General features: G+C 43.7%; 2 protein-coding genes and 1 long non-coding RNA gene across 6 annotated transcripts in view; 2 read left to right on the top strand and 1 right to left on the bottom strand.

The window, feature by feature from the left end:
- The window catches only part of RFX8 (regulatory factor X8), a 64,797-nt gene extending 58,337 nt beyond the window's left edge, over positions 1-6,460 (top strand). The window contains 3 exon segments of the mRNA XM_025463809.3: positions 186-502; positions 6,069-6,194; positions 6,197-6,460. Of these exon segments, the coding sequence (XP_025319594.2) occupies positions 186-502; positions 6,069-6,194; positions 6,197-6,247 (494 nt within the window). The 3' untranslated portion in view covers positions 6,248-6,460.
- Positions 4,171-26,318, bottom strand: LOC112670142 (uncharacterized). Of its 4 annotated transcripts, none has more exons than XR_007413577.1 (4): positions 25,411-26,318; positions 5,234-5,283; positions 4,692-4,784; positions 4,171-4,332 (listed from the first exon to the last, which is right to left on the bottom strand). It is a non-coding gene; the product is annotated as an uncharacterized LOC112670142 (long non-coding RNA). The 4 variants fall into 4 exon arrangements; XR_007413578.1 differs by having other exon boundaries at positions 4,171-4,429; XR_007413576.1 differs by adding an exon at positions 6,700-6,841 and having other exon boundaries at positions 4,171-4,784.
- CREG2 (cellular repressor of E1A stimulated genes 2) overlaps positions 23,772-26,586 on the top strand; it is a 36,084-nt gene continuing 33,269 nt past the window's right edge. Inside the window, exons 1-2 of the mRNA XM_025463817.3 lie at positions 23,772-24,211; positions 26,259-26,428. Coding sequence (XP_025319602.1) covers positions 23,786-24,211; positions 26,259-26,428 — 596 coding nt within the window. The 5' untranslated portion in view covers positions 23,772-23,785. The remainder of the gene's footprint in view (positions 24,212-26,258; positions 26,429-26,586) is intronic.

Below are 26,586 nucleotides of genomic sequence, written 5' to 3' on the forward strand. Positions count from 1 at the left end.
CTGGGGTTCACGGGTATGGAATGCCTGCCCAGGACCCCCTCCCCCCCAGGATCTGCTAAAGGACTGTGAAGGGCCCCATACACAGGAGTTAAAAGCTCCAGAAAAGTTGGTAGTTCCACAATGATCTGTTTATTTGTCCATCTGCCTATCTAATTATTCATTTGGGGGTTGTTATTTCAATGTAGGCTCCTGGCATCTGTTTCATTTGCTGCTTTTGGAATTTGTAACTCATATACTTCAGTCACGCATAGAAGAAGAAGAGGAGGACGACGACGTGGGAAATCTCAAGGAAATGCTACCAGATGACCAGTCTCTTGTCCAGCCAGACCAGGCACCTTTCCACCCTCCAGATTCTTCACCAACTCAGGAGTATGACAGCCCAAGTGTGGATCCACACCGGGTGACACTGAAACACATGGGCCAGAGCCAATATCCTGTGGGTGTGAGCAGTGTGGTTCTCAGGGTCCTGGGCTTCCTGGTGGACACTGACACAGGCAATAAGGTACAGATACAGGGGCCCTGGCTTCTGCAGTCTTTGCAAAGGAAGCAAGAACCATTGTTATAGGATTTTTGTCCCATTAGTGCCCAGGTTCTTGGTCATGCCGCTTCGGAGAATGAAGAGGTAGACCAGGTGAAGAGTGGTGGGCTGCAAAGCAAAGTTTATTGGGCAAGAGTATAAAGCTCCCTGAGAGGGAGGGGAGCCTGAGTGGGTTACCCTCAGAATTTCTAAGTTTAAGGGTTTTTATGAGCTCTTTTGCAGAAATTTCTTAAGCAGTCAAGGTATGCTGAGTCATGCCAATCAGGGCTTTGGTCACTTAGCTGTCTACCCATTTGGTTAATGTCCATGTGCTGATGGTCTTGTTTTGTTGACATCTGGGGGCTTAAGTCTTCACTGCCCCTTGCCCATGATATTGACAAATGCTTTGTGGTCAATTGTCTTGTTTTAGGACATTTTGCAGAAGTTAGTTCTGCGAGGCCTGCAAAGCAGATTGTCAATGCTGTTTTATTTTAGCTGTCCTGACTCCATATTTTCTTGTTGGGGACCCTGGCCCTGACTACTCACCTGGTCAGCTAACTCCTAACACTATCATATGGTTAGGAAACCCATAAAGAAAAAAAAAAGAAAAAGAAACCCATAAAGATCACTCTGTCCAAACAATGATACACAATTCTAGATTTATCTTTGCTTTGGGAGATTGTGCCAGAGGTGATTATAGTAGCTTATCTGTTGATCACTGGTTGGCTCAAGTTTGTGGTGCATAGATAGGTACCTGGCACACTTAGAGGTATGGAAGATTTGATGGCCTGGGTCTTCTCTTTCCAGAGCTTACCAGGCATGGTAAGACTAACTGAGCTAACTCAACTAAGACATAAGCGCTGAAAGCACGTCTGGTGTTTTGGATTTTGAAAAGATAGAATTGGGTTATCTCTTCAAAGATGTAAAAATGAGAATTGCTGGGGCACCTGGGTGGCTCAGCCTGTTAAACGTCTGACTGTTGATTTCAGCTCAGGTCATGATCTCAGGGTTGTGAGATTGAGCCCTGCATCAGGCTCCATGCCCGGTGTGGAACTTGCTTAAGATTCTCTCTCTCTTTCTCTGCCCCTCCCCACTCTAAAAAAAAAAAGATTCTGTATCGCCCTCTCCTTAAGCCCCTCCCCTGTCCCTCTCAAAAAAAAAAAAAAAAAAAAAGGAATTGCTATTTATCTAACACCCGCTACACACCCTTTATATACATTATCTCGAAACCATACAGATCTGTGGAATATTTGTTGCTATCACTGTCATGCCATGGCTGAGGTAACTGAGGCTCGGAGAAGCTAAGTGATTTGCACAAAGTCACACAGCACTAAATAATGGAATAGAGATTGGAGCCCTGGCCTGCCTATTCTCCAATCCATTCTTCTACCATAACACAAGATCCGAAGAAGGTGATCCATGCCCCCAGAAGATTATGACATGGGTTGCAGATGTGCAGGGGGCCTTGAGTGCCAGAAAGAGGAGCCAGACTGATGGAACAAGCCGCCAAAACTACTCTGCTGACTGAGGAAGCAGGGATGCCTGGTGTAAAGACAATTGTCTTAGTACTGATTTCTAAAACTTCTATACACGTTTGGAAGTTTAACCACTTTGCATACTATTTCTATTGCACCCTCAAGTTCCTTCCCCTTTGGGAAAGATGAGGAGTTGAGCTGAGTAGGAGACCCAGGCAAAGGCATTGCCCTTCACCTGAGTTACGGTGGTCTTGACCATGGGACTGAGTCATAGCCTGAAACTGTTCGTGCCCTCCAGTCAGTCATCACAATAACCAGAACTTCCCAGGGACCTTTTCTTCCTGAACAAACTCTCGTTCCAAGTATTCCAGAGTGCAGAGAACCTTGTGTGTGTGTGTGTGTGTGTGTGTGTGTGTGTGTGTGTGTGTTTAAATAAAGACTTATTTATTTATTTTTAGAGAGAGACAGAGAGAGAGCTCTCGCTCTCTGGGGAGAAGGGGAAGGGACACAGGGAGAAAATCCACAAGCAGACTCCCCGCTGAGTGGGGAGCCCGACAAGGAGCTCGATCCCAAGACCCTGGGATCATGACCTGAGCTATAACCAGGAGTTAGGCACTTAACCGACTGAGCCACCCAGGCACCCCCAGAGAACCATGTTATTGAGCAATGTGTGGATGGAACACCATTCTAGACAAAAATAATATGAGCAGGAACAAAAGAAATGCATCTCAGGTTTACAAATTCTCTGCCTTTGGTCTTTGTTTTCTTACTTTGCAATAATAAGTTCATATATCCAGCTGCCTTTGATGCTGTTGGTGAAGGAGATTCAGATGTGTGTCTATAAATAAGAAACTCACTTCCTCTGTGAGTGTGTATGTGAAGCAGATATGCCGGATAGGGATGAAATAGTGATATAGTAACATACTTGCCTCAAATCAGGGACCCAGTGGCAGGGGCCCCCTTAGGAGAGGAACAGCCAGGGACATTTAAGACATCACTCATGAGCTAGTATTTCAGGGCTATTGTCAGAAGGCTCAGTCAGATCCATTGGCCAGGCTGTGCCCAGGGGCATGTCTCTCCCGGCACCCTGACCCTCTGGATGATGTGCCTTGTCCTGACAACAGGGTCCCACAAGGACTGGCCAGTAGGAAGTCTGCCTGAGTACACTTTGGAACATTCTATGGAACCCTAGCAGGACAAGCAATTGTACTAGACACTCATTTCCAAGTGTGTACATCTCTCTACTCCCTGGCTGGGGAGAGAACTAGGACTGTAGATAATCTGACATGCCCCTTGATCACCAAAATAACTGGGAGTAAATTTTCACTTCTTTGGCCACAGCTGGAAGCTGCTGGAGAGCAGACACTGTCAGCTCCTTATGCTGAGCATTTAAATGCATCATTTCAGCAACTCAAGATGTGCCATCATTGCCTCCATTTCACAGATAGCATAACTGAGCTCATGAGGTGTCAAGTAATGTTCCTAAGGTCACCTCACTAGTAATTGACAGAGCAGGGAGTCAAACCTTTGTAGATCTCCTTGCAAGACCATCTAGCACTTTCTCTCTCCCCAGAAGATGCTACTATGTGCTTTAAGTCCAAAAGCGGTGATTCAAGAATAAATAAAAAATACCTTCAAGTCTGAAGATTTGGGAATATAAGTGGGAAATTCTATGTATATTAACTTCCTGGGTTCAAATGCCCATCTTCCACCTCTTAGCTGAGAACCTTGTGCAAGTTGCTTAATTTATCTGTTCCTCAGTTTCCCTATCTACAAAATGGGAATAATAATATCTAATCCCATAGGGCTGTTATGAAATTTAAATAAGTCAATCGTTACAAAATTCTTGAACATAGTAATTACCCATAACCATTAGTCATCATTATTATTTCTCCAAAGAAACCTAATCTGAGTGCCTTTCCATTGACACTCCACCCAATCTCCTAGCAACTCCAAAGTTCATTGCAGTGGGGTTTGACCTATATTTAATTGGTGGAAACAATAGAGAAAAACATTAAATACTTAATTGAACTACATCATAAAGCAATACAGGCAGATGAATGTCAGATAATCCAAGGTAATATGCATTAGAGATTAATTAAACCTGCTTCTGTTTGTACATGTCTGCTGAATTAGCTATAATGACTTAAACACTCTAACACCAAAAAGTTACGCTCATCTAATTTTTATTGCATTCATTATTCAGCATTTGCACTCATCATCAACAAAAAAGCACACCCTCTGTGTCCCATCTGCATTCATCTGCCGCGAGTTAATGCCTCATTCAGCGGTACATCTGTGGCTTCCTCATTCTTTGAACAATTTAGTGCTGCCCTGCACCTATGATAACATCCAAAGTCAGCATTCTGGACTTGCATATCCATCTGTCACTCTTCTACATTCCAACAACATTCAAGATAGGAAGGTGCCAAGGAGTCTTTAAGAATAAAGTAAAAAATCATACTGATATTAAATAAGAAATATTCTTTTTTTTTATTTTTTCAAATTTATTTATGATAGTCACACAGAGAGAGAGAGAGAGGCAGAGACATAGGCAGAGGGAGAAGCAGGCTCCATGCACCGGGAGCCCGACGTGGGATTCGATCCCGGGTCTCCAGGATCGCGCCCTGGTCCAAAGGCAGGCGCTAAACCGCTGCGCCACCCAGGGATCCCAAGAAATATTCTTTTTAAAAACATACCACATGGAGGCACCTGGCTGGCTCAGTTGGTAAACCATGTGGCTCTTGATCTCAGGGTTGTAAGTTGAAACCCCACATTGGGTGTAGAGATCACTTAAAAATAAAAATATATATATATTTAGAAATAAAAAATAAAATAACATACTAAACATTTTTCACTTTAGGGTATATACTCAAGGATTAAAGCATGGCAAAAATATTTAAAAACAAATGACTCTTTAGCTATAGGACAAAGGTAAAGACGATTTTTTTAAGGGTTTTTTTTTTTTTTTTTTTTTTTTTTATGATAGTCACACAGAGAGAGAGAGAGGCAGAGACACAGGCAGAGGGAGAAGCAGGCTCCATGCACCAGGAGCCCGACATGGGACTCGATCCTGGGTCTCCAGGATCGCGCCCTGGGCCAAAGGCAGGCGCCAAACCGCTGCGCCACCCAGGGATCCCTAAAGACAATTTTTTTGAGAGAGAAGAGAAACATCCTCTCATTGGGTGGTGATGGTTATTGTCAAATTTAGGGAGAAAGAATGAAAAATAATTTCACTAACCTTGCATTTGAAGTTGTCTTGTGCACATCCTTGTCAAAATGTATTCACTTCTGGGGAGTGAAGGAGGTTATCGATGAAACCACACCAAGAAAATATGTCTCTATCAGTTTAAAAGTAATCATGTCCAAGGATTTACTAATCTTCCAAGTACCATTGGAGCTAAGGGAAAGGAGGCATATTATCCTTGTTTCTCTGATAGCCAGCTCAGGCAAGTTAGATGCCTTATCCAAGAGCAGGCACTAAGCTAACATCAGAATCTGTGAATCTCTCGAATCTATTAGTACCCAGGAGTGTTAATTTAATCAAGGACTTTTTTCATCATCCCTTATCTACTGGTATGTTTGATGGATGGTGGAGAGAGGATCTATGTGGGAACTGGAGCCAAGAATACAGGGATTGGTATCCATCTGGAAGGCAGCCGAAGCGATGAGCTTTTCAGCCACCTGGAGCCCCACGGACATTTCACAGGTTCCTTTCTGACAATGGATCCACACTCACCCGTGTCTTTAATAGCAGAGTATTGGTTTGATCTCTGCTCCTCCCAAACAACTGCAGGCCTACTCTTTTTCCTAAAGAGAGCCCACCTGCCTCCCCTCCCCATGGCCCCTCTCTCTTGCACCATCCCAGGGATGAGACTCCTTCCCTGAAGTCCTCACCAGGCCTTGATCATTCCTCAGAGAAATTAGGACCTCATGTAGTAGGAATAAATAAGGGCACAAGCTTGCAGTTTAGGTGGGTTGAGGGCATGGTAGAAGGATACAAGTGGTGGGTCCTGCAACAGGGAGTAACTTCTCTTTTTATCTTTCCCTGCCGTTTAAACATTTCCCCCTTGCAGCTCATCCAGGTATTACTAGAAGACAAGGCCACGGAAAGCACTGTCAAACTCAGCCTTCCTGTGGGACAAGAAGCCCTTGTGACCCTAAAAGATGGACAAAAATTTGTAATTCACATATCAGATGTACCCCCAAAGCTCTGAAAATATTTTTTTTCAGGGAAAGCAATGCTAATATATAAGGTTATTATTTGAATAGGACATGAGAAGACATAGATTTTTCACTCTTAAAAATATGTTAAATGAAAAAAAATAAAAATAAAGATATATTAAATGCTAAAGCTTTTATATTGATTAGAAAGAAGATTTTCTGTACATGGGAGAGGTAGCATTGTCTGTGTTTGTATTTCAAGGAGCCAGTTTTGATGAATCTCATAAACTGATTTGGAGATTAATTGTTGCTTCTGTTGCTTTTCTTTAGGGATTTTTGAGTATGTTTGTTGGGGACTTAACAGAAGAGAAATTTGAGAAATCTTGTTGGGAGGAGAGAAATGGATAGATCTCTAGAGAAAGATAAAGTTTGAAGAACACAAACTTATACAAGCAATAGAATGCCAATGGTAACATTTTTCTTCCCCTTGCAGAAAGATCCCCTCAGGCAATGAGGAACAGGCAAAATGCAATTTGAACCCACCGTTAGGCTTACACAGTGGTCCACTAAGAATATTCGAAAGGTGAGGTGGAATTGTGAAAGCAGTAGTGTCTGCAACAAATGATGTCCTGCTTTGAATCACTTTTCATTCCTCTCTGTTGCAAAATCCTAAGGAATGCTGAAACTAAGAATAGATCCCTGTTAAACCAGATCAATTTTTATATAACCAATTATAATATTTAAAAGGAATTTAACAATTCATGCTCAACATGATTTCTGGTGTAAGTGGAGAGAAGAGAGAATATTTTATTGATCTTATATTATTTAAGAAATGAGTTAGGTTTCCCTAAATGCTTGGAAGTTTTAAAGAAACCTAAGAACTATATGTCACGAGATCCATTAAGAATTCTTCATCTTTATAGTTAAAGAAGTAATCATATTTCAGGCCCCCCCCCGACCTTTAATATGTTACCTCATTCCTTAAGCTCTCTGGGAGGGGTTGTCTATCAAAGAATAACTCAGAGATTCTCCTTTGCTCACTGTTCAATAACTTAGCATATCATTTGTTTGCTCACATGTAAGTAAAGGGATGGGAGACTGAGTGAAGAAACAAAGGTAACAACAAGATGTATCAGTCTGGGAACAGTGAATTTTGTTTGCATATTTTGGGGTAAACTGATAAGCTGAGAACTAGCAGAGGACATTCTGTCCTTGAAAAAGCCAACCAGGTTTGTCAAAGGCAACAATCTGAATTGTTTATCTCTAGGGTTAGAAATTAGGGTAGGGGATGGGGGTGGGTTGTAAGAAAGAAGAGAAGAAGGGTTTCTGGGACTCTCATAGAGTCTCCAGTTCCTGACTGGGGTGGGGGGTGGCTGTACAAGTGTGTTCACCTTGTGAAAAAGGGTCACAAAGTTTGTGGTTTGATTTGATTACTTTTCTGCTTTATATTATATCCGAAAATGTATTTTTAAAAATAGAAGGCATTACATACATAATGGGGATCGTTTTGGAAGTTTCTGGTGGGAGAATGGCTAAGAAGCACACAGGAGTTCAAGAGACAGTGAGCCAGGTTGGAAAGCCACCAGAGCCCATGAGTCCTGATACGAAAATGGAACCACACCTGCCCTGCACATCTGTGTTTTTCCCTCTCAGTCTACCCCTTGTGAGCTGAGGCAGGAGGCCGAGCAAGGAAGCTGAGAATCTAACCACATCCACCTCCCTCAAGACCCAACAGAGTTCTCAGCCAGGAGAGAGGAGAAGCTCTTATCCTTAATAAAGTTTGACATTTGGGTTATTACACTGGATCGGACATTCTAATTACTCAACAGAGAGGGTTCTTGTTTCATTCATGGCAAATTATGCTCAGAGACCAAGATTGTCTTTGCCAATAACTCATTTAACGGAAGTTCACTGCGGGAATTATAATTTATAATAATAATATGTCACAAGCCAGCAGCATCCAGGATAATGTCTCTCTTCATGAGCCAATAAAGAAATAACATACTCCAAACCAGTAATAGATTAATTACACTACTGTTCCAGGCAAAGGGGAGATGAAAGATATAAAATCCAAATTTAATTGAGGTGTGCCTTTCCACAAGTTGGTTCTCAGAAGAGTCAGCTTCGCCAACCAAGAGCTGAGGGCCAGCTGCCAGCACGGATTGAAGGCGCCTTGTCCCTGGAGCACCTTGCTAGCAGAGCGGAAGCGCTGGTGTTGGTGGGGAAGAGGATCCCCTTCAGGGGGCCACTGCATGGTTTGCACCACGGCCAGCAAGGAGTAGCCTCGCCACGGCAGGAGCTACTGTCCCAAGGTCTTCAAAGAGCTATCTAGACCGCCAAAGAGCAGCCCTGCCTGGACAGAACACTCTGGTAAGGCTTCACAGATTCTTGGTATCTGTAAGCACTCAGCACAGCAGTTTTGTGACGTCCTTCTGACATGGTCACCCGAATGTAAACAAAGTCACCCTTAGATCCAGACAACCTCACTTAACCATGAAGAAGTGGATTTGAAATCATGGCAGTGCTTACGATTGAAAGTGACGGGTGGTCTATGATGTGAACGTGAATGTGAGCATAAATAGGACCTCCCTCTGGTCCCTTCCCCAAACCTGGGTTTTTATCAAAGAGCCAGAAATAATTTACAGAGCGAGTGGCAAAGACTGTTTCCTGCTTGCACCATCTATCACTTCACGATTGTGGCCTGACTAAGCCTTAATGGCTTCAAACAGCCACAATGTGTGTATTATTCCTCCCACGGGTCCTCAGGTTGTTTGGACGATTATGCTGATCTGGGCTGGACCCCGTGAACCTTGGCTGGACTCACTCAGCCATCTACCACAGAGGCAATAATATTTCCTGAAACAGTCATTTGAAATAGAAATAATAATGAGCCCCTGTACAAACAGAAGTCTTCCCAGGGCCCATCACTAGTGTCAATATGGTGCTTGCAGAAAGAGAAGCACATCAAATAGTACATAGATCTTGGAACATAAAACTGTACCCACAGTGATGTTAAATTGGAAGGGGGGATCCCTGGGTGGCTCAGCGGTTTAGCGCCTGCCTTCGGCCCAGGGCGTGATTCTGGAGTCCCAGGATCGAGTTCCGCATCAGGCTCCCTGCATGGAGCCTGCTTCTCCTTCTGCCTGCCTGTGTCTCTGCCTCTCTCTCTCTCTCTCTGTCTTTCATTAATAAATAAGTTAAAAATTTAAAAAAAAAATTGGAAGCCTACCAACATTCTGGCAACAAACAGATCTTGCAAACACAGGCATTTGATCTAAAATGTATAGTGATGTATTCCAAAATTATTTGTCATATGTATTCTTTTTCATGTGCTACTCTTTAAGCATCGGGGATCATCATGGAACTAAACAGGCAAATCCCTGCTCCTCGTGGGCTTATATTCCTGGTAGAAGACCAACACCAAACTAATCAACAGAAGTCTGATATCTTAGGTAGCTATCGCTATTACCTAGTATAATAGTTAAAATAACACACAATAATGGAGATAATGATGGGGAGGCAGGTGTTGCTTCTTCCAGGGTTCTCAAGCAAGGTCTCTGTCACAAGGTGTAATTTGAAAAGAGATCAAAAGAAAGAAAAAAGAAATTGTGAGAATCTTCTAGAAGGGTGGGACAATGAATCAGGGTAGTTGAGTAGCACTCCCAGGCAGCCCCAGTGGCCTCTTGAAGTTAATGACCATGAACTTAAAACTATTAAGGATTTAAAATCAATATTGGTTTCAGAAATATGGCAAGCTACTATATTGGAATGAATTCATCAGGTGAAAGCAACTATATGTGTTGGAAAAAAACAGAAAATGTCTTCTTAAAAGCATCACAAAGCTGACTAGATGGAAAAAAAAAAAAAAAAAGCCCTCCCGATCAAAATCTAAGAGAAAGTGGAGTTAAGTGAGATAAGCTGAGCACCAAGGCTACTTTTTCCAATCTATGCTACTTTGAGCTTCAGGTTTGATGACCACTAGGGGGAAGAGAGCAGTAGTCAAATACCAGAACCTATCCAGGGTGTGGAGTCTAATAGCAGACCTCACAAATTGGAACATCCAAAGGTTTATACACTCCAGGTAAGGGTGAGTCAGAAGTGAACGTGCCCCTGCCCTCCCTTCCCACCCTATTCCATACCCAGGAGGTGACAAAGTTGCTGGGTGTAACAGGTTGGGGGGAAAGCTGTCACCCTCTCTTCTCTCTTTCTTCCCAGCCCCTAGAAGCCACTCCTTTTATTGACAAATGGTATTCTATTGGATGGATATACCACATCTCATTTATCCATTCATCATTTAGGTTGTTTTCCCTGAATGGAAATGGAAATGACGTCATTTCCACTTGAATAACACCTCTATAAACATTGGTGTACAAGTTTTTGTGTGGACACACATTTTCATTTATCTTGGGTATATACCTGGAATTAAATTGCTGGTTCATATGCTTTTTATTTTCTTTTTAAGATTTTAGTTATTTATTAATGAGAGAGACAGAGGCACAGGGAAAGGGAGAAGCAGACTCCATGCAGGTGCCAGATGTGGGACTCGATTCCAAACCCTGGGATCAGGCCCTGAGTCAAAGGCAGACGCTCAACCGCTGAGCCACCCAGGCATCCCACTGGTTCATATGCTAACTCTATGTTTAACCTTTTCAAGAACAGCCAAACTGTTTTCCAAAGAAAACACAACTGTTTCCCAAAGAAATAGCTTTATTTTATGAAACTTCTCCACAGCCTAGGAAGCTTGACCAACAATTGTGTGGATAGTACACAGGGAATCCTGGCTGGAGGGAATCCTGGCTGTTATTAGGGGATTTGAAAAAGAGAAAATTGCCCAAAAGATGAGTAACTTTAATTCATTTAGCACCCCTATTTCCTCTTATCACACTGAATATTCTCATCAGAAATGGGTAAAGAGAGGATCCCTGGGTGGCACAGCAGTTTGGCGCCTGCCTTTGGCCCAGGGCGCAATCCTGGAGACCCGGGATTGAATCCCACATCGGGCTCCCGGTGCATGGAGCCTGCTTCTCCCTCTGCCTGTGTCTCTGCCTCTCTCTGTCTCTCTCTCTGTCTCTCTCTCTGTGACTATCATAAATAAATAAAAATTAAAAAAATATTTAAAAAAAAAGAAATGGGTAAAGGTTCCACATATTTATCACCTGTCTTTTTTTTTTTTAACTTTTTTTATTTATTTATGATAGTCACAGAGAGAGAGAGAGGCAGAGACACAGGCAGAGGGAGAAGCAGGCTCCATGCACCGGGACCCTGATGTGGGATTCGATCCCGGGTCTCCAGGATCGCGCCCTGGGCCAAAGGCAGGCGCTAAACCGCTGCGCCACCCAGGGATCCCTATCACCTGTCTTTTTGTGAAGTGGTATCTCATTGTGGTTTTGGTGTGCATTTCCCTAATGACTAATAATGTTGAACATTTTCTCATGTGCTTATTGGCCATTTGCATATCTTCTTAGAAGAAATGTCTATTCAAATCCTTAGCACATTTTAATTTTTTAATTTTTCAGTTTTTAAAGATTTTATTTATTTTAGAGAGAGGGAGAGAGCATGCAAGTGGTGGGAGGGCCAGAGGGAGAGGGAGAGAGAAAAATCTCAAGCAGACTCCCTGTTGACTATGGAGCCCAACACAGGGCTTGATCTCACCCTGAGATCATCACCTAAGCTGAAATCAAGAGTTGGACACTTAATGGACTGAGCCACCCAGACACCCCATTTGCACATTTTTAAAGAGGCTTGTTTTCTTGTTATTGAGTTGTAGATGTCCCTGGGTATTCTGGATACAAGTCCCTTGTCAGATAATGTCTCTGTAACAGAATATTTTACCTAGCAAAAAATCCTTTATCGCATCTAATAAATATAACGACATTCTTTCATTATCATCTGATTCTTAGCCCACATCCAGATTTCGCTACTTACTTCAATAATAGATTTTAACAGTTGGTCCATACATTGCACTTCATCTGTGTCTCCTAAATCTTTTCATATCTATGACCGTACCCATAATTTTTCATGCCACTTATTTGTTGAGGAAATGGAGTCATTTGTACCATGGAGTGTTCCACATTCTGAATTATATAACCTGTTCCATTGCATTCCATATTTCTGTTATCTAGAAGTTAAAATAGAAGCTTGGGCAGATTCAGGCCAAATTTTTTGTTTCAAGTTTTTATTTAAATTCCAGTTAATAGGATACAAACTGAGGGTTGCTGGAGGGAAGGTAGTGGGGGAATGGGGTAACTGGGTGATAGGCATTAAGGAGGGTACATGATCTAATGAGCACTGAGTGTTAATATGCAACTGATGAATCCCTGAACTCTACCTCCGAGACTAATAATACACTGTATATTAATTAATTGAATTTAAATAAAATTCAATTAAAAATAAAAGTTCTATGGAAAAATTTTAAAAATAAATTCTAGGGATCCCTGGGTGGCGCAGTGGTTTGGCGCCTGCCTTTGGCCCAGGGCGCAATCCTGAAGACCCGGGATCGAATCCCACATCGGGCTCCCAGTGCATGGAGCCTGCTTCTCCCTCTGCCTGTGTCTCTGCCTCTCTCTCTCTCTCTGTGACTATCATAAATAAATAAAAAATAAAAAAAAATAAATTAAAAAAAATAAATTCTAGTTAATTAACATAGACTGTAATATTGGTTTTAAGAGTAGAATTTAGATTCATCATTTACATATAACACCCAGTGCTCATCCCAACTAAGTGCCTTCCTTAATATCCATCACTCATTTAGCCCATTCCCCAACCAACTCCCTCCAGCAACCCTCAGTTTGTTCCCTATAGTTAAGACTCTCTCATGGTTTGCTTCCCTCTCTCTTTCTTTTTCCTTCCCCTATGTTCATCTGTTTTGTTTCTTTAATTCCACATATGAGTGAAATAATATATTTGTCTTTCTCTGGCTGACTTATTTCACTTAGCATAAGTGATCTAGATCCATCCACATCATTGCAAATGACAAGATTTCATTGTTTTTGATGACTGAGTAATATTCCATTGTTCATATATATTACATCTTCTTTTTTTTTAATTTTTATTTATTTATGATAGTCACACAGAGAAAGGGAGAGAGGCAGAGACACAGGCAGAGGGAGTGCTTCAGGCTCCATGCACCGGGAGCCCGACATGGGACTCGATCCCGGGTCTCCAGGATCGGGCCCTGGGCCAAAGGCAGGCGCCAAACCGCTGCGCCACCCAGGGATCCCTACATCTTCTTTATCCATTCATCAGTTAATGGATATTTGGGCTCTTTCCATAGTTTGGCTATTGTTGATAATGCTACTATAAACATTGGGGTGCAGGTGCCCCTTCAAATCAGTATTTTTGTATCCTTTGAATAAATACGTAGCAGTGCAATTGCTGAGTCATAAAGGTAGCTCTATTTTTAACTTTTTGAGGAACCTCCAAATTGTTCTCCAGAGTGACTGGACCAGCTTGCATTCCCACCAACAGTAAAAGAAGGTTTCCCCTTTCTTCACATATTTGCCAACATCTGCTGTTTCCTGTGAAGAACATTCTCACAGGTGGGAAGTGGTATCTTATTGTAGTTTTGATCTGTATTTCCCTGATGATGAGTTATATTGAGCACCTTTTCATGTATCTATTAGCCATCTAGATGTCTTCTTTGGAAAATGCCTATTTGTGTCTTCTGCCCTTTCCTTAACTGATTATTTGTTTTTTGGATGTTGATTCTGATAAATTCTTTTTTAAAAAATATTTTATTTATTCATGAGAGACTTAGAAAGAGAGGCAGAGACACAGAGAGGGAGGCTCCTTGCAGGGAGTCCAATGTGGGACTGATCCCGATGCCCTGAGCCAAAGGCAGATGCTCAACTGCTGAGCCACCCAGGCATCCCGATTTTGATAAGTTCTTTATCTATTTTGGATACTAACCCTTTATCAGATGTGTCAGTTGCATATATCTTCTCCCATTGCATAGATCAGGCCAAGGGTTAATGAGGTTGCTAAGGGTAAATTATTTTAAACATTTCCTAGACAGCCCTGTGCAATTCCTACTTGTGCTCACACCACTGCATCACATCAGGAAACACTTGATGTCACTGCAATGAGCTGAAGGTGTTCCTCCAAAATTCATATGTTGAAGCCCTAGACCCCAGTGTTTAAAGGTGGGGACTTTGGGAGGCAACTAGGATTAGATGAGGCCTTGAGGATGGGGGCTTCATGATGGTATTAGTGCTCTTATAAAAAGAAAAAAAGAGGAAAAGTCATCTAAGCACACAGTGAAGTGGCCATCTATAAGCCAAGAAGAGAACCTTCACCAGACATCAAATCTGCCAGCACCTCGATCTTGGACTTCTCAGCCTCCAGAACTGTGAGAAATAAGTGTCTGTTGTTTGAACCACCTAGTTAATGGTATTTTGATAGAGTAGCCCAAACAGACTAAGACAGTCCTTTGTCCCACATTTGGTGAAATTAGGAATTAGGATCGATCCCAGGGTTCAAGTGTTGCCAGACTGGTGTAAAATTCCACCTGAACTTGTACTCAGTATTTTTTTTAAGATTTTATTTATTCATGAGAGACAGAGAGAGAGAGTCAGAGACACAGGCAGAGGGAGAAGCAGGCTCTGTGCAGGGAGCCTAATGTGGGACTTGATCCCAGGTGTCCAGGATCAGGTCCTGGGCCGAAGGAGGTGCTAAACTGCTGAGCCACCCAGGCTGCGCTGTACTTATAAATTGATTATTGTTGCCTATATTGATTGCCTCATTAGGGGTTGCAAAATGATTTTTTTATCATTTTCTATTTCCTTCTAGATGTGTTAGCTAGAATTTATCTAGAAAGAAAATCTTTCCCTCATCAACAATTGGTTACCTTGAAATATAATTGAAATATAAGAGGAAAGGCAGGATAAATGCTTAGATTATTTTTGCTTTAGAAAAAAATAGAGTAGGAGGGATCCCTGGGTGGCTCAGCGGTTTAGTACCTGACTTCAGCCCAGGGCATGATCCTGGAGTCCCGGGATTGAGTCCCACATCAGGCTCCCTGCATGGAGCCTGCTTCTCCCTCTGCCTGTGTCTCTGCCTCTCTCTCTCTCTCTCTCATGATTAAATAAATAAAATCTTAAAAAAAAAATAGAATAAATCAGATGCCCTGATAACTTCCAGTGAAGACTATTGAGATTTTGTCTTTTGTTTTGTTTTTCATCATTATTAACTCAAGAGACCAGTACTATTAGCTAGACTAATGTCTTATGCAATTATAGTACAACATAAAAAACAGGAATTCAACATTGGTGCTGTGTGTGTGTAGTTCTATGACATTTTATCACATGTAGATTTGTGTAACCACTACCACAATCAAGATACAGAACTCTTGGGTCACCTGAGTGGCTCAGTTGAGCATCTGCCTTTGGCTCAGAGAGTGATCCTGGGGTCCTGGGATCGAGTCCTGCATTGGGCTCCCCACAGAGAGCCTGCTTCTCTGTCTGCGTATGTCTCTGCCTCTCTCTGTGCCTCTCATGAGTAAATAAAATCTTTTTTTTAAAAAGATACAAAACTCTTCCACCACCACAAAGAGCTCCTTCACGCTACCCCCTTATAGTTATACACCCCCACACACCATCATTAACCCTTAGCAACCACTAGCCTGTTTTCCATCCCTATAATTTTGTCATTTTGAGAATGTCATATAAATGAAATCATACAATGTGTGACTTTTTGAGACTGATTTTTTTTTTCACTCAACATAATGCTTTTAAGATCCACCCAAGTTGTTGCATGTATCAATTTTTATTGTTGAGTAGTATTCCATGATATGGATAGAACCATTTGTTTAGCCATTCACATATTGAGGGACATTTGGGTTGCTTCCAGTTTGAGGCTGCTACAAATAAAGTTGCTATGAACACTGATGTCTATAGGTTTTCGTGGGAGACATATGGTTTTAGTTCTCTGGGAAAAATGCCCAGGAGAGCAATTGCTGAGGAGTACGGTAAATAAATGTATGTTTAGTGTTTAAAATAACTGCCACTATTATTCTTTTTGATACTTAAATTATTCCATCTTTTCCCAGGGGAAGACCTTTCCAGTTGCCTCCTGTGTTCTTCTGACATGATCTATTAATCTTTTCTAGCTTTCTTTTCTAACTCGAGAAGGCATCCCAGCCTCATCTTGTACATTCCCATCCTCAAACTTTAAACCATGCTCTATTTCCTCCGACCACATGCCTCTCATTGTTCTTGACAAAGTATTTGTGAGTGGGAAGTAATGGGTGAGCAGTAGATCTGCAATCTGTTCTCTCCCATTACTAGTCAAATATTCTTGTAAAGGTACCAATGGCCAGTCTCCTACAACCAAACTTGAGAGTATTTGCTAGTGGGAGAGTCCTTTGCTAGAGCAACACATACCCGATGGTTCTGGATTGCTTACAGTAAAACAAACCTAAAATCACTGGAAAATGTCACTAAGCCAAGTAACCAAGTTCCAATTCAAAATAACTCCTTCTGTGTAAGTGCTATGACCACATGCATCATTTAGAGACCTCATGTGGTGCTCATACACTGCTACCAGGCTACTAGGACTATAAGATGGTAAATATCACATTGGAAAACAGTTTGACAGTGTGTCAGTCTGCTTGGGCTGTCATAACAAACTATCATAAACTGAGTGGCTTAAACCACAGACATTTATTTTCTCACAATTCTGGAAGCTAGTAGTATAAGATCAAGATGTCAGATGACTTGGTTCCTGGTAAGTTCACTCCCTAGCTTACATCTATCTATCTTCTTGCTGTGTCCTTACACAGCCTTCCTTGGTGCATAGACACAGTGGGGCAGGAAGGTGGGTGGAAGAACTTTCTCACTTCCTCTTCTTATAAGGCCATTAATGCCATCATGGGGTCTCACCCTATGACCTAATCCAATCCTCATTACCTCCCAAAGGCCCCATCTCTAAATATCATCATAATGGGGGATAGAGCTTCCACATATGGGCAGGGCCACAAACATTCCATCCATAACACAGTTTTCTATAAACATATAGCTACTCTATCAGCCAGCGATTTTATTCCAAGGTATTTACCCAAAAGAAAGAAAACATATATTCACAAAAAGACTTGTACAAGGGTACTTATAGATGCTTTAGCTATAATAGACAATATCTGGTAACAAGATTATTATCCATCAATAGGTTCAAGGACAAACCAATTTCAGTATATTCATTGTATTCAGGTGCTTGAGGTTGCCATAAAAAATACACAGGCTGAAAAAAAAAAAAAAATACACAGGCTGGGTGGCTTAAAGAACAGAAGGTTCTTCTCTCACAGTTCTGAAGGCTGGGCAGTCCAAGATCAAGTTTCCAGCTGATTCAGTTTCTGGTAAGAGCTCTCTTCCTGGCTTGCAGATGGCCACCCTTGCGCTATGTCATCACATGGCTTTCCTTGGTGCTCATACACAGAGAGATAGTTCTCTGGTGTTCTTATTAGGTCACTAATTCTGTCAGATCAGTCCCCACCTTTACAACTTCACTTAACTTTAATTATTTCATTAGAGGCCCGATCCCCAAATATAGCTACCCCTAAACATATGAATTGGGGGTGGGGGTAGACACAAAGCTTCTGTCCACAACAATAAGTTATCCAAAATGTAGCACAAAGATAAAGAGACAACAAATATAAAAGGTTAAAGACCAGAGAGGTCTAAAATGTTTCCAATGAAAGAAGGAAGAAAAGGAGGAGGAAGAAACCCCCACTCAGATGCATACCAAACACACAGAGAAGAGTTTAGTTTTAAAGCCACAGGAGAACTAAAGAGCAGTGGTCTTCAAAGGAGTGGCCATGAGGCTGAAATCTGACTTCTCAGCAGCAACATGGAAACCAAAAGTGGAATGATGACTTCCATGTCTTGAAGACATGCCTATTGCTAGAATTCTATACTCAGCAGAAATATTTGCTGAGAGTGAAAGAGAAGTACACTTCAGACAGAGAGTTTGCCACTAGTAGACCCTCATTAAAGCGAATTCTAAAGAATATAATTCCTTTAGAATGATCTTTTAGATGATATTTAGAGATGGGGCCTTTAGGAGGAAAGAAAATGATTACAAATGGAATATCTGAGATACAAGAAAAGACAGAGTGAGGAAATTGGAGAATATGTGGCTAAATCTAAATAAATGTGAACTGGGGGTGCCTGTGTGGCCCAGTTAGTTAAGCATCCAACTCTTGATTTCAGCTCAGGTCATGATCTTAGGGTCTTGAGAGCAGGGAGTCCGCTTGAGATTCTCTCCCTCTGCCCCTCCCCCCACTAGCGCATTCTCTCTCTCTCTCTCTCTCTCTCTCTCTCTCTCTCTTTCTCTCAAATGAAATATTTAAAAATGAATAAATGAGTGGATAAAAGAATAACAATGTCTCATTGTATTAAGATAATATAGCATTAAAACAACAACATGTAAGTCAGAAGAAAGGATAGTCTTTTTAACAAAGAGTGATGGATCAGTCTAATCTCTGGGGACAAAATGAACCTCACCCATATACAGAAAATGTCTTTAAATGGATTATAGACTTAAATGTAAGAGATAAAGCTATTAATCTTCTAGAATACAACATCAAAGCTATTTTTCATGGGCTTAGGTCAGGCAAAGATTTCTTAGAAACAATACAGAAAGCACAAACCATGAAAGAAAAAAAAATTGGAAAATTAGATGCCATCAAAATTTTAAATGTTTTTTTCTTCAAAAGACACTAGTAAGGGCAGCCCCGGTAGCTCAGCGGTTTAGCACCACCTTTAGCCCAGGGCCGGATCCCAGACACCTGGGATCGAGTCCCATGTCAGGCTCCCTGCATGGAGCCTGCTTCTCCCTCTGCCTATGTCTCTGTCCCTCTCTCTCTCTCTGTGTCTCTCATGAATAAATAAATAAAATATTTTTAAAAAGACACTGGTAAGAATATGGAAATGCAAGCCATAAACTGGGAGAAAATATTGGCAAAACACATACCTGGAAAAAGACTGGTATGGAGAATATATAAAATAACTCTCACAACTCAACAATAGGAAGACCCAACCAGATTTTTTAAATGAGTAAAGAATTAAAGAGACACTTCACCAAAGAAGATAGGTAAAAAGTAGGTAAGCACATAAAAAGCTGCCCAATATTAATAGTCATTGGAGAAATGTAAATTAAAACTGCACTGAGATATCACTACATACCCAGTAAATGGCTAAAATTAAAAGCCACCCAATACCAAGTGTTGCCAAGGATGTGGAGCAATTGAAACAGTCATGTAGTGTCAGTGGGAATGCAAAATGGCATAGACACTTTAGGGAAAAAAAATCTTGATGATTCATTATAGAGGTAAATTGATAATTACCACACAACCCAGCAATCCTGTTCTTAAGTGTTACTCAAGAAAAATGAAGACATGTGTCCCCACCTACACTTGTATGTGAATGTTATTAGCAGCTTTATTCATAACAGCAAAAAAAAAAAGAAAAGAAAAGAAACAACACAATATCAACCGTTGAATGAATAAACAAATGTATATCTACACGAGGGAATATTAGTCACCTAGAAAAAGGAAAGCACTACTGGTCCATAGAACAACATGGATTAGCTCATGTGATTATGGAGCCAGAGAAGTCCAAGATCTGCCCACTGCAAGCTGCAGGCCCCAGAAAGCCACTTATGTGGTCTCGGTCCAAACCCAAAGCTCTGAGAACCAGGGGTATCAATGGAGTAAATCTCAGCGTGAACCTGAAAACTTGGGAACCAAGAGTGCTGATGTCCAAGGGCAGGAGGAGATGGGTGTCTCAGCTCTATTCAGACCCTTAAGGACTGGGTGATGCCCACCCCCAGTGGTGCGACCCATCTTCTTTGCTCATCTATGGACTCAAACACTAATCTCTTCCCCATACACCCTCACAGACACACCCAGAAATGATGTCTTACCAGCTGTCTAGGCATCCCTTAGCCCCGTGAAGTTGATGCATAAAAACATGAGCATTAACAGCTACCCAAAGACAAGCTGTGGCACTTTTCAACACCAAAAGACTGGCATACAGAAAATAAAATTAACTCTTACAAATCAATACCAAAGAAACCCCACAGGCAACCCAATAAAAATGGGGAAAAGATATTAAGGCGTTTCACAAAAGAGGATATCCAACTGGCCAATAGAAGTATGAAAAGGTAATCAACCAAACACATTAGTCATTAAAACAAAAATCACTCATTACCATTATTTATCCACCAGACTGGTGGAGGAGTCAAAAACCAGGAAATCTGACAATAATCTGTATTGATGAGAATGTGGAGCAACAGCAACTATCATACACTGATTATAGCGATGTAAACTGGTACAATCATTGTGGAAATCAGTTTGACATTATATAATAAAATTAAGCACACTTATACCCCACAATCAGCTATCCTACTACAAGTGATATTTTCTAGAGAAACTCTTGAATGTGTGCACCAGTGCCTTAGCTTAGGTTCCTCCAAAGTTCTGAGACAAGGACTTGGCACACAGTAGTTTACTTCGGGATGTAGTCAGTCCTAAAGAACAGAAGTGGCGCATCATTTGAATGATTGAACCAGTGAGGAAGGAAAGCCATTCGAAGGGGGTGAGCAACCCATGCTCATTCCTGCTGGATACCCTCCGAGAAACTGTGTAAAGTAAATTGCCCACCCGTGGCCTGGAAATGGGGAGTATTTATCCTAAGGCTCCTGTCCACATTAGTCAAAGATCCCTTTTCTTGAGATCTACGAGTAGAGTAAATTACCTTTGCCATGGCAGTCATCTCTTGATCTGCCGGCCTCACCCTACCTGAATAATAAAACCTATCAAAACATCTACTGACAGTACTTGAATAAATGGTCAGATAGTCACACAATGCAAAGTATTGTGTACAGCCATATACATCCACAAACAACAAAACAAGGGTGATCCCCACAAACAGAATTTTGACTGAACGCAGACACAAAAAATACATTAAGTATGATTTCATTTATATGAAGTTCAAAATAAGATGAATCCATAGCATTGAGGGTGCATACGTAGGAAGTCAGACTATGAAGAAAAGCAAAGAATGTGTGTCACAAATGACAAGATGGTAATCACCTCCAGGAGAGGGGGCAGGGTGTTGTGATTTGGGGAGGGGGATATATGGAGAGCTTCTGGGGAACTGGTAATGGTAATGGTAAAATTTCCTCACTGAATGATTTTAGCAGATTTTCTTGTTAGTGATTCTTTAAATCGTACACATGTATTTTACGCATTGGCTGCATATGTCCTATCTCTTAATCAAAATATTCTAAAATTATTATCATGTAGCCTGATGAATGAACAGAGGGCTAAAGAGTGAGGACGCAAGTAGATCAGAATGGTAATTGCATTATCTACATGGTGCCAGTGTGGGTGTTCGCTGACTGTAGCACCACAAAGAGGCTGGTATGACTGCAGCAGAGTCTGCGAGGGAGATGCAGTGGAGGATGGCCAGGGACAGACAGACAGGCAGGGACCAGGTTACAGGGGTCCTGTATATCGAATTAAGGAACCTGGACTTGATCCTGCTGGCAATGAACAGTAAGAATTAGGCATTTCTTCTTCACATCATGTGCTGGGGCGTCAGAGGACAACACCCACCTTCACCAGAGCCTCACAGTAAGACGCAGCCCCTGACAGTCAAGAACAAGAGCGTCGATGGCAGGAGTAGCCGCGGGGCTTGCCCTGCTCCCTGCAGAGCCCGGCAGGGGAAGCGGTTGTGCTACACGGATCTGGCGCGGCGGCTCCGTACTCCTCCTGGGCCACTGGGATAGATGTGACTGTCCTTATTTTGCAGACACAGCTAGTAGGTAGGTCATAGAGCAGGATTTGGATTCATTTGAAGTCATTTGAAAGAGCCCACGTTTTTAATAACTTGCTACGCTGCCTCTCCAAGACCGTGGCACACATCACTCTGGGGCGAGTGAGAGAGGTTGGCAAGTCAGCAGCAGAGCCACGGAGGAGAGGCGATCACTGGGAGAGAATACCAGGCCTCCCCTTAGGCTCTCGGTAGAAAGAGGGCATCGTGGAAAGGTGGGGGGTGGGGTGGGAGGAGGTCAGCTTGGAGGGCACCCAGGAGATGAAGCCGACTTTTTAAAAGAAGAAAGGCTTTGAAGAGAAGGGAAAGAAGGAGGTAGATGGATTGGGGGACAGAGTAGACAACAGATCCCCTGGTTACTGCACCATGTAACATTTGCCAAAAGAGCTACAAAAATGCTAGTGCGAGCTCCTGTTTCTTTCATCCATAATAAATTGGAAGTAGGACTATCAGATTTTGAATAGAAAATCTAGAGCAGGGCAGTCCGAGTGGCTCAGCGGTTTAGCGCCGCCTTCAGTCCACGGTGTGATCTTGGAGACCCGGGATCGAGTCCCACGTCGGGCTCCCTGCATGGAGCCTGCTTCTCCCTCTGCCTGTGTCTCTGCCTCTCTCTCTCTCTCTGTCTCTATGAATAAATTTAAAAAATCTTTAGTTTTTTTTTTAAGATTTTATTTATTTATTTATTTATTTATTTATTTATTTATTTATTTATTTATGAGAGAGAGAGAGAGAGAGAGAGAGGGAGGGAGGCAGAGACACAGGCAGAGGGAGAAGCAGGCTCCATGCAGGGACCTGATGCGGGACTCGATCCCGGGACTCTAGGATCGCTCCCTGGGCCAAATGCAGGTGCTAAACCGCTGAGCCACCCAGGGATCCCCAATAAAAAATCTTAAAAAAAAAAAAAAAAAAAAGAATAGAAAATCTAGAGCAGACCATGTCTCCATACGGGCAGATAAGGGAATGGCCTAAGCAGAGGCTCAGAGGGTAAATGATTAGATCATGTTGATATCTATAAAACTTCACTGCTGGCAACAGCCCAAATATCCACCAATAAGAGAACGCTTTAAACCCGGCACGTTCAGAGAATTCTCCGCCCAGTCCACCCCAGCCACTTTGTCTCTGGGCGTCTGCTCCCTTCTACTTTAGTTGATCCGTAAACATTTGATTTTGCCTTCAGATGAGCTGGGGGCAACGCATTCCTGTCCCAGCAAAGTGTAAAGGCGGTCATGGTCCTCGTGCTCAAGAGGAAGAGCGAGGCCTTTGCATCAGACTGACGCGGGGCTAAGCTCGCCTTCGCCTCTGTCCCGGCCACCTGCCCACACTGCGGCTGGGAGGAAGCCCCACGGGGCTGGGGGTGCACAGTGACATTTACTCTCTAAATGACAACGACCTCTGTGCACGGCGGGACCCTGACGCTCGCGGCGCGCCCCGCGCTGCCCTGAGCCTCCGCAAGCCCCGATTCACTTCTCCCATCCAGCACCCCAGGCGCTAGATGCTGTGCTTTGCGGGTTTCTCCGGTAGAGAAACCGAGGCACAGAGAGGCTAAGTGAGCCGGGGAGTCAGCGCGCGCGTCGGTTGGGATCTGCGCGCCCACCCGGTCTGGCCGCGGAGCGCACCCCGGCCCGGCAGGCGGCGGGACCCGGCGGCCGCGGAGCGCGGGGCGGGGGCGGGGGCGGCCGGGGGCGGCCGGGGGCGGCCGGGGGCCCAGCCCAGTTCCGCGCTCCCGCCGCCGGGGGGCGCCCCCGCCCGGCCCGCCGCCCGCGCGCTCCAGGCGGCCCCCGCGGCAGGGCGCGCGCCGCAAGATGTCTGTGCGCCGCCGGCCCGCGCGGCCCGCCGGCCGCCTCCCCTGGCTGCTGTGCTGCGGCGCCCTGCTGTCCCCGGCCGCCGGCTACGTGATCGTGAGCTCCGTGTCCTGGGCCGTCACCAACGAGGTGGACGAGGAGCTGGACAGCGCCTCCACCGAGGACGCGCTGCCCGCGCTGCTGGAGGACTCGGGCAGCATCTGGCAGCGCAGCTTCCCGGCCTCGGCGCACAAGGAGGACGCGCACCTGCCGCCCGCCGCCGCCGCCGCCGCCGCCGCCGCCGCCCGCGCCAGGCCGCCCCCCGCGCCGCCGGGGATGTTCTCCTACCGGCGCCAGGGCGGCCCGAGGCTGCGCCCCGGCACCGCCCGCTTCCTGGCCCACGCCAGCGCCTGGGGCTGTCTGGCCACCGTGTCCGCCCACGAGAAGGTAAGCGGCCCGAGCCGGCTGCAGGTGCGCGCCCCGCGGGGCCCGGGGGGGAGCCGGCGCCTGGTTACCCTGGCAACGGGGAGCGGGGGGACGCGGCCTCCCAGCCCTCGGCGCCCCGCGGACCCCAGCTTCCCGGCCACCTGCCCACACTGCGGCTGGGAGGAAGCACCAGGGGCTGGGGGTGCACAGTGACATTGTGAAATATGGACCTCGAGAATCTTTCTGGAAAGGAGGTTTAGGGTGCAAAGTGTATGTGTATGTGTATATATATACAGGCTGGAATGAGCCGGTTTCTGCTCCACTTTTATCATTCGGTTCGCAAACGTTTTACTCACCTGTTAGCCAGGATTACACCTTAAGTCAAAATGACATGGAGAAATACGAGGCTGTGACATCCTTAAGTACTCACCCTCCAGAAAGCTTTCAGGGCTGGTAAGCCTGGTAAGGGTTTTATTACAGGGAGGTAATTAGAACTCCTATTTAATTTATGCAAAAAAAAAATTTTTTTTTTTTGGAATGTATAGGTCATTAGCCAGCAGGCAGGCTCTTAACCCAGGTCTCACCCATTTGGGGACTGGCCAAGTCACTGGCTTGTCCACTTTGCTTTCCTTGTCTATGAAATTAAGTGGTTGACTATATAGTTTCGAAGTTCCTGTTTTACTTTTTAAAAAATATCTCAAGAAGTTTATTATGATTATGGCAATGATTTAACCCCTGTCACAGCATCCAAATGGTTGCTCACGGTTATATATGACGTTCCTAAGACACACCTTGGGAAGACATGAAGCTTAACTATGAAGCTGATCTTGGTTTAAACCATTGTTTCAGCGTGTGTGGCTGGCTCAGTCAGAAGAGCCCAACCCCCTCTTGATCTGGGGTTTGTGAGTTTGAGCCCCACACTGGGTATAGAGATTACTTAAATTTAAAATAATTTTTTTTTTAGAAAAGAAGAATCTAGATAGAGTGAATGTTTAAAAAAATACACAGATTGTTTCAAGCAGTTAAAAGGCTAGTGCCAATGTACTGAAGATACTTTGACTTTCAACGTCTCTTTTCTTAGCTTTATTATTCCGGTATTGACATTTCATCCAAATTCAATACATTCAGAGAGCATTTACCATATGCATGTCATGTGTGCAAAGCATGACTCGAGGCAGTTTATGACAAGCTGAAAAACAAGAATCTGTGAATGAACTTACAATTTTGGAAGACTCCATAACGTTGCGTCTCCTTCAAAGATGAAAGCCATCTATTACTCCACTGTTGCCATGTAACACTTTAAAGACAAGGACAGCCCCTGAGTTCTAAGCTCAGTGAGAATAAGGAACACTCTGTAGAAGGTAAATAAAGCTCATGAAGATAGGGATGCAACACCCAGCAGGTGTCAGGGCAAACCTAAGATATATTTGCATACATGTCTGAGAACTTCACCCACACCGCTGGGTGATCATGAACAAAACCGGGTGTAGTATGTTCCTAGGACTTCCAGGGTGACTTGCTGGACTATATAATGAAATATTGATTACAATTAAAAAATGTAACTAATACCTAAGAAAATGGTATGGCCCTAAGAGTAACAGTAATAGAAAGTTCCCAAAGAGTCCAAAGACCAGTTATTAAAGTTAAGACTTGAGTTCTGTTCTCAAAGTTTTCAAAACCTTGGGAGAGTGAGGCTTCTAGGGGCAGCTTATGGAAAATATTCTAGCACCCTTCCATACATTTCATCACCTCTCCCACAGATCGCTTTAAATTGCATAAAGTGAGCATTTTTCTTTGTCAAATGCTTTTCATCAACTTCCAGAATAATCCCTTTGCTATTCTCCCAGACAGAATGGCCCCGCTCACCTTCTCTGTAGAATTGTAGAGCCATCACTGGGTGACCTGGGTCAGGTGGGAACCCCTGTGGCTTCATTTACTACCCGTCAACCCCGTGATGATGCCGTGCCATCCTCGTTGCTACATTTCCTGACCAGAGACACAAGCTAAGCTCCCAGCTCAGATCAATCCAAAACCCTGCATTGAAAAAGCCTTTTTTGCTATTTGTTAGATCCCAGGACTGCCGTTTGGGAACTGCCTGCCCATCAGCGACGGCCCCTTGGACAACAGCACTGGGATTCCTTTCTTCTATGTGACACCCAAGGACCCTGCAGTGGCCGATCTGATGAAGAACCCCATGGCCTCCCTCCTGCTGCCAGAATCAGAAGGAGAGTTCTGCAGGTAGACAAAGGGGTTGGCCTTGCCCACACAGGTCCTCTGCATAAAGAAGAGGGACCATGGGGTGGGTCCTGTCTGGGTGGCATGACTTTGCCAGGGCCCTGAGATGTAAAGTGATGTGTTTACCAACCTGAAGTGGAAGGAGTGGCTGTCCGCCCCTT

Source organism: Canis lupus, chromosome 10 (assembly GCF_003254725.2).
Source record: "Canis lupus dingo isolate Sandy chromosome 10, ASM325472v2, whole genome shotgun sequence".
NCBI classification, from domain to species: domain Eukaryota; kingdom Metazoa; phylum Chordata; class Mammalia; order Carnivora; family Canidae; genus Canis; species Canis lupus.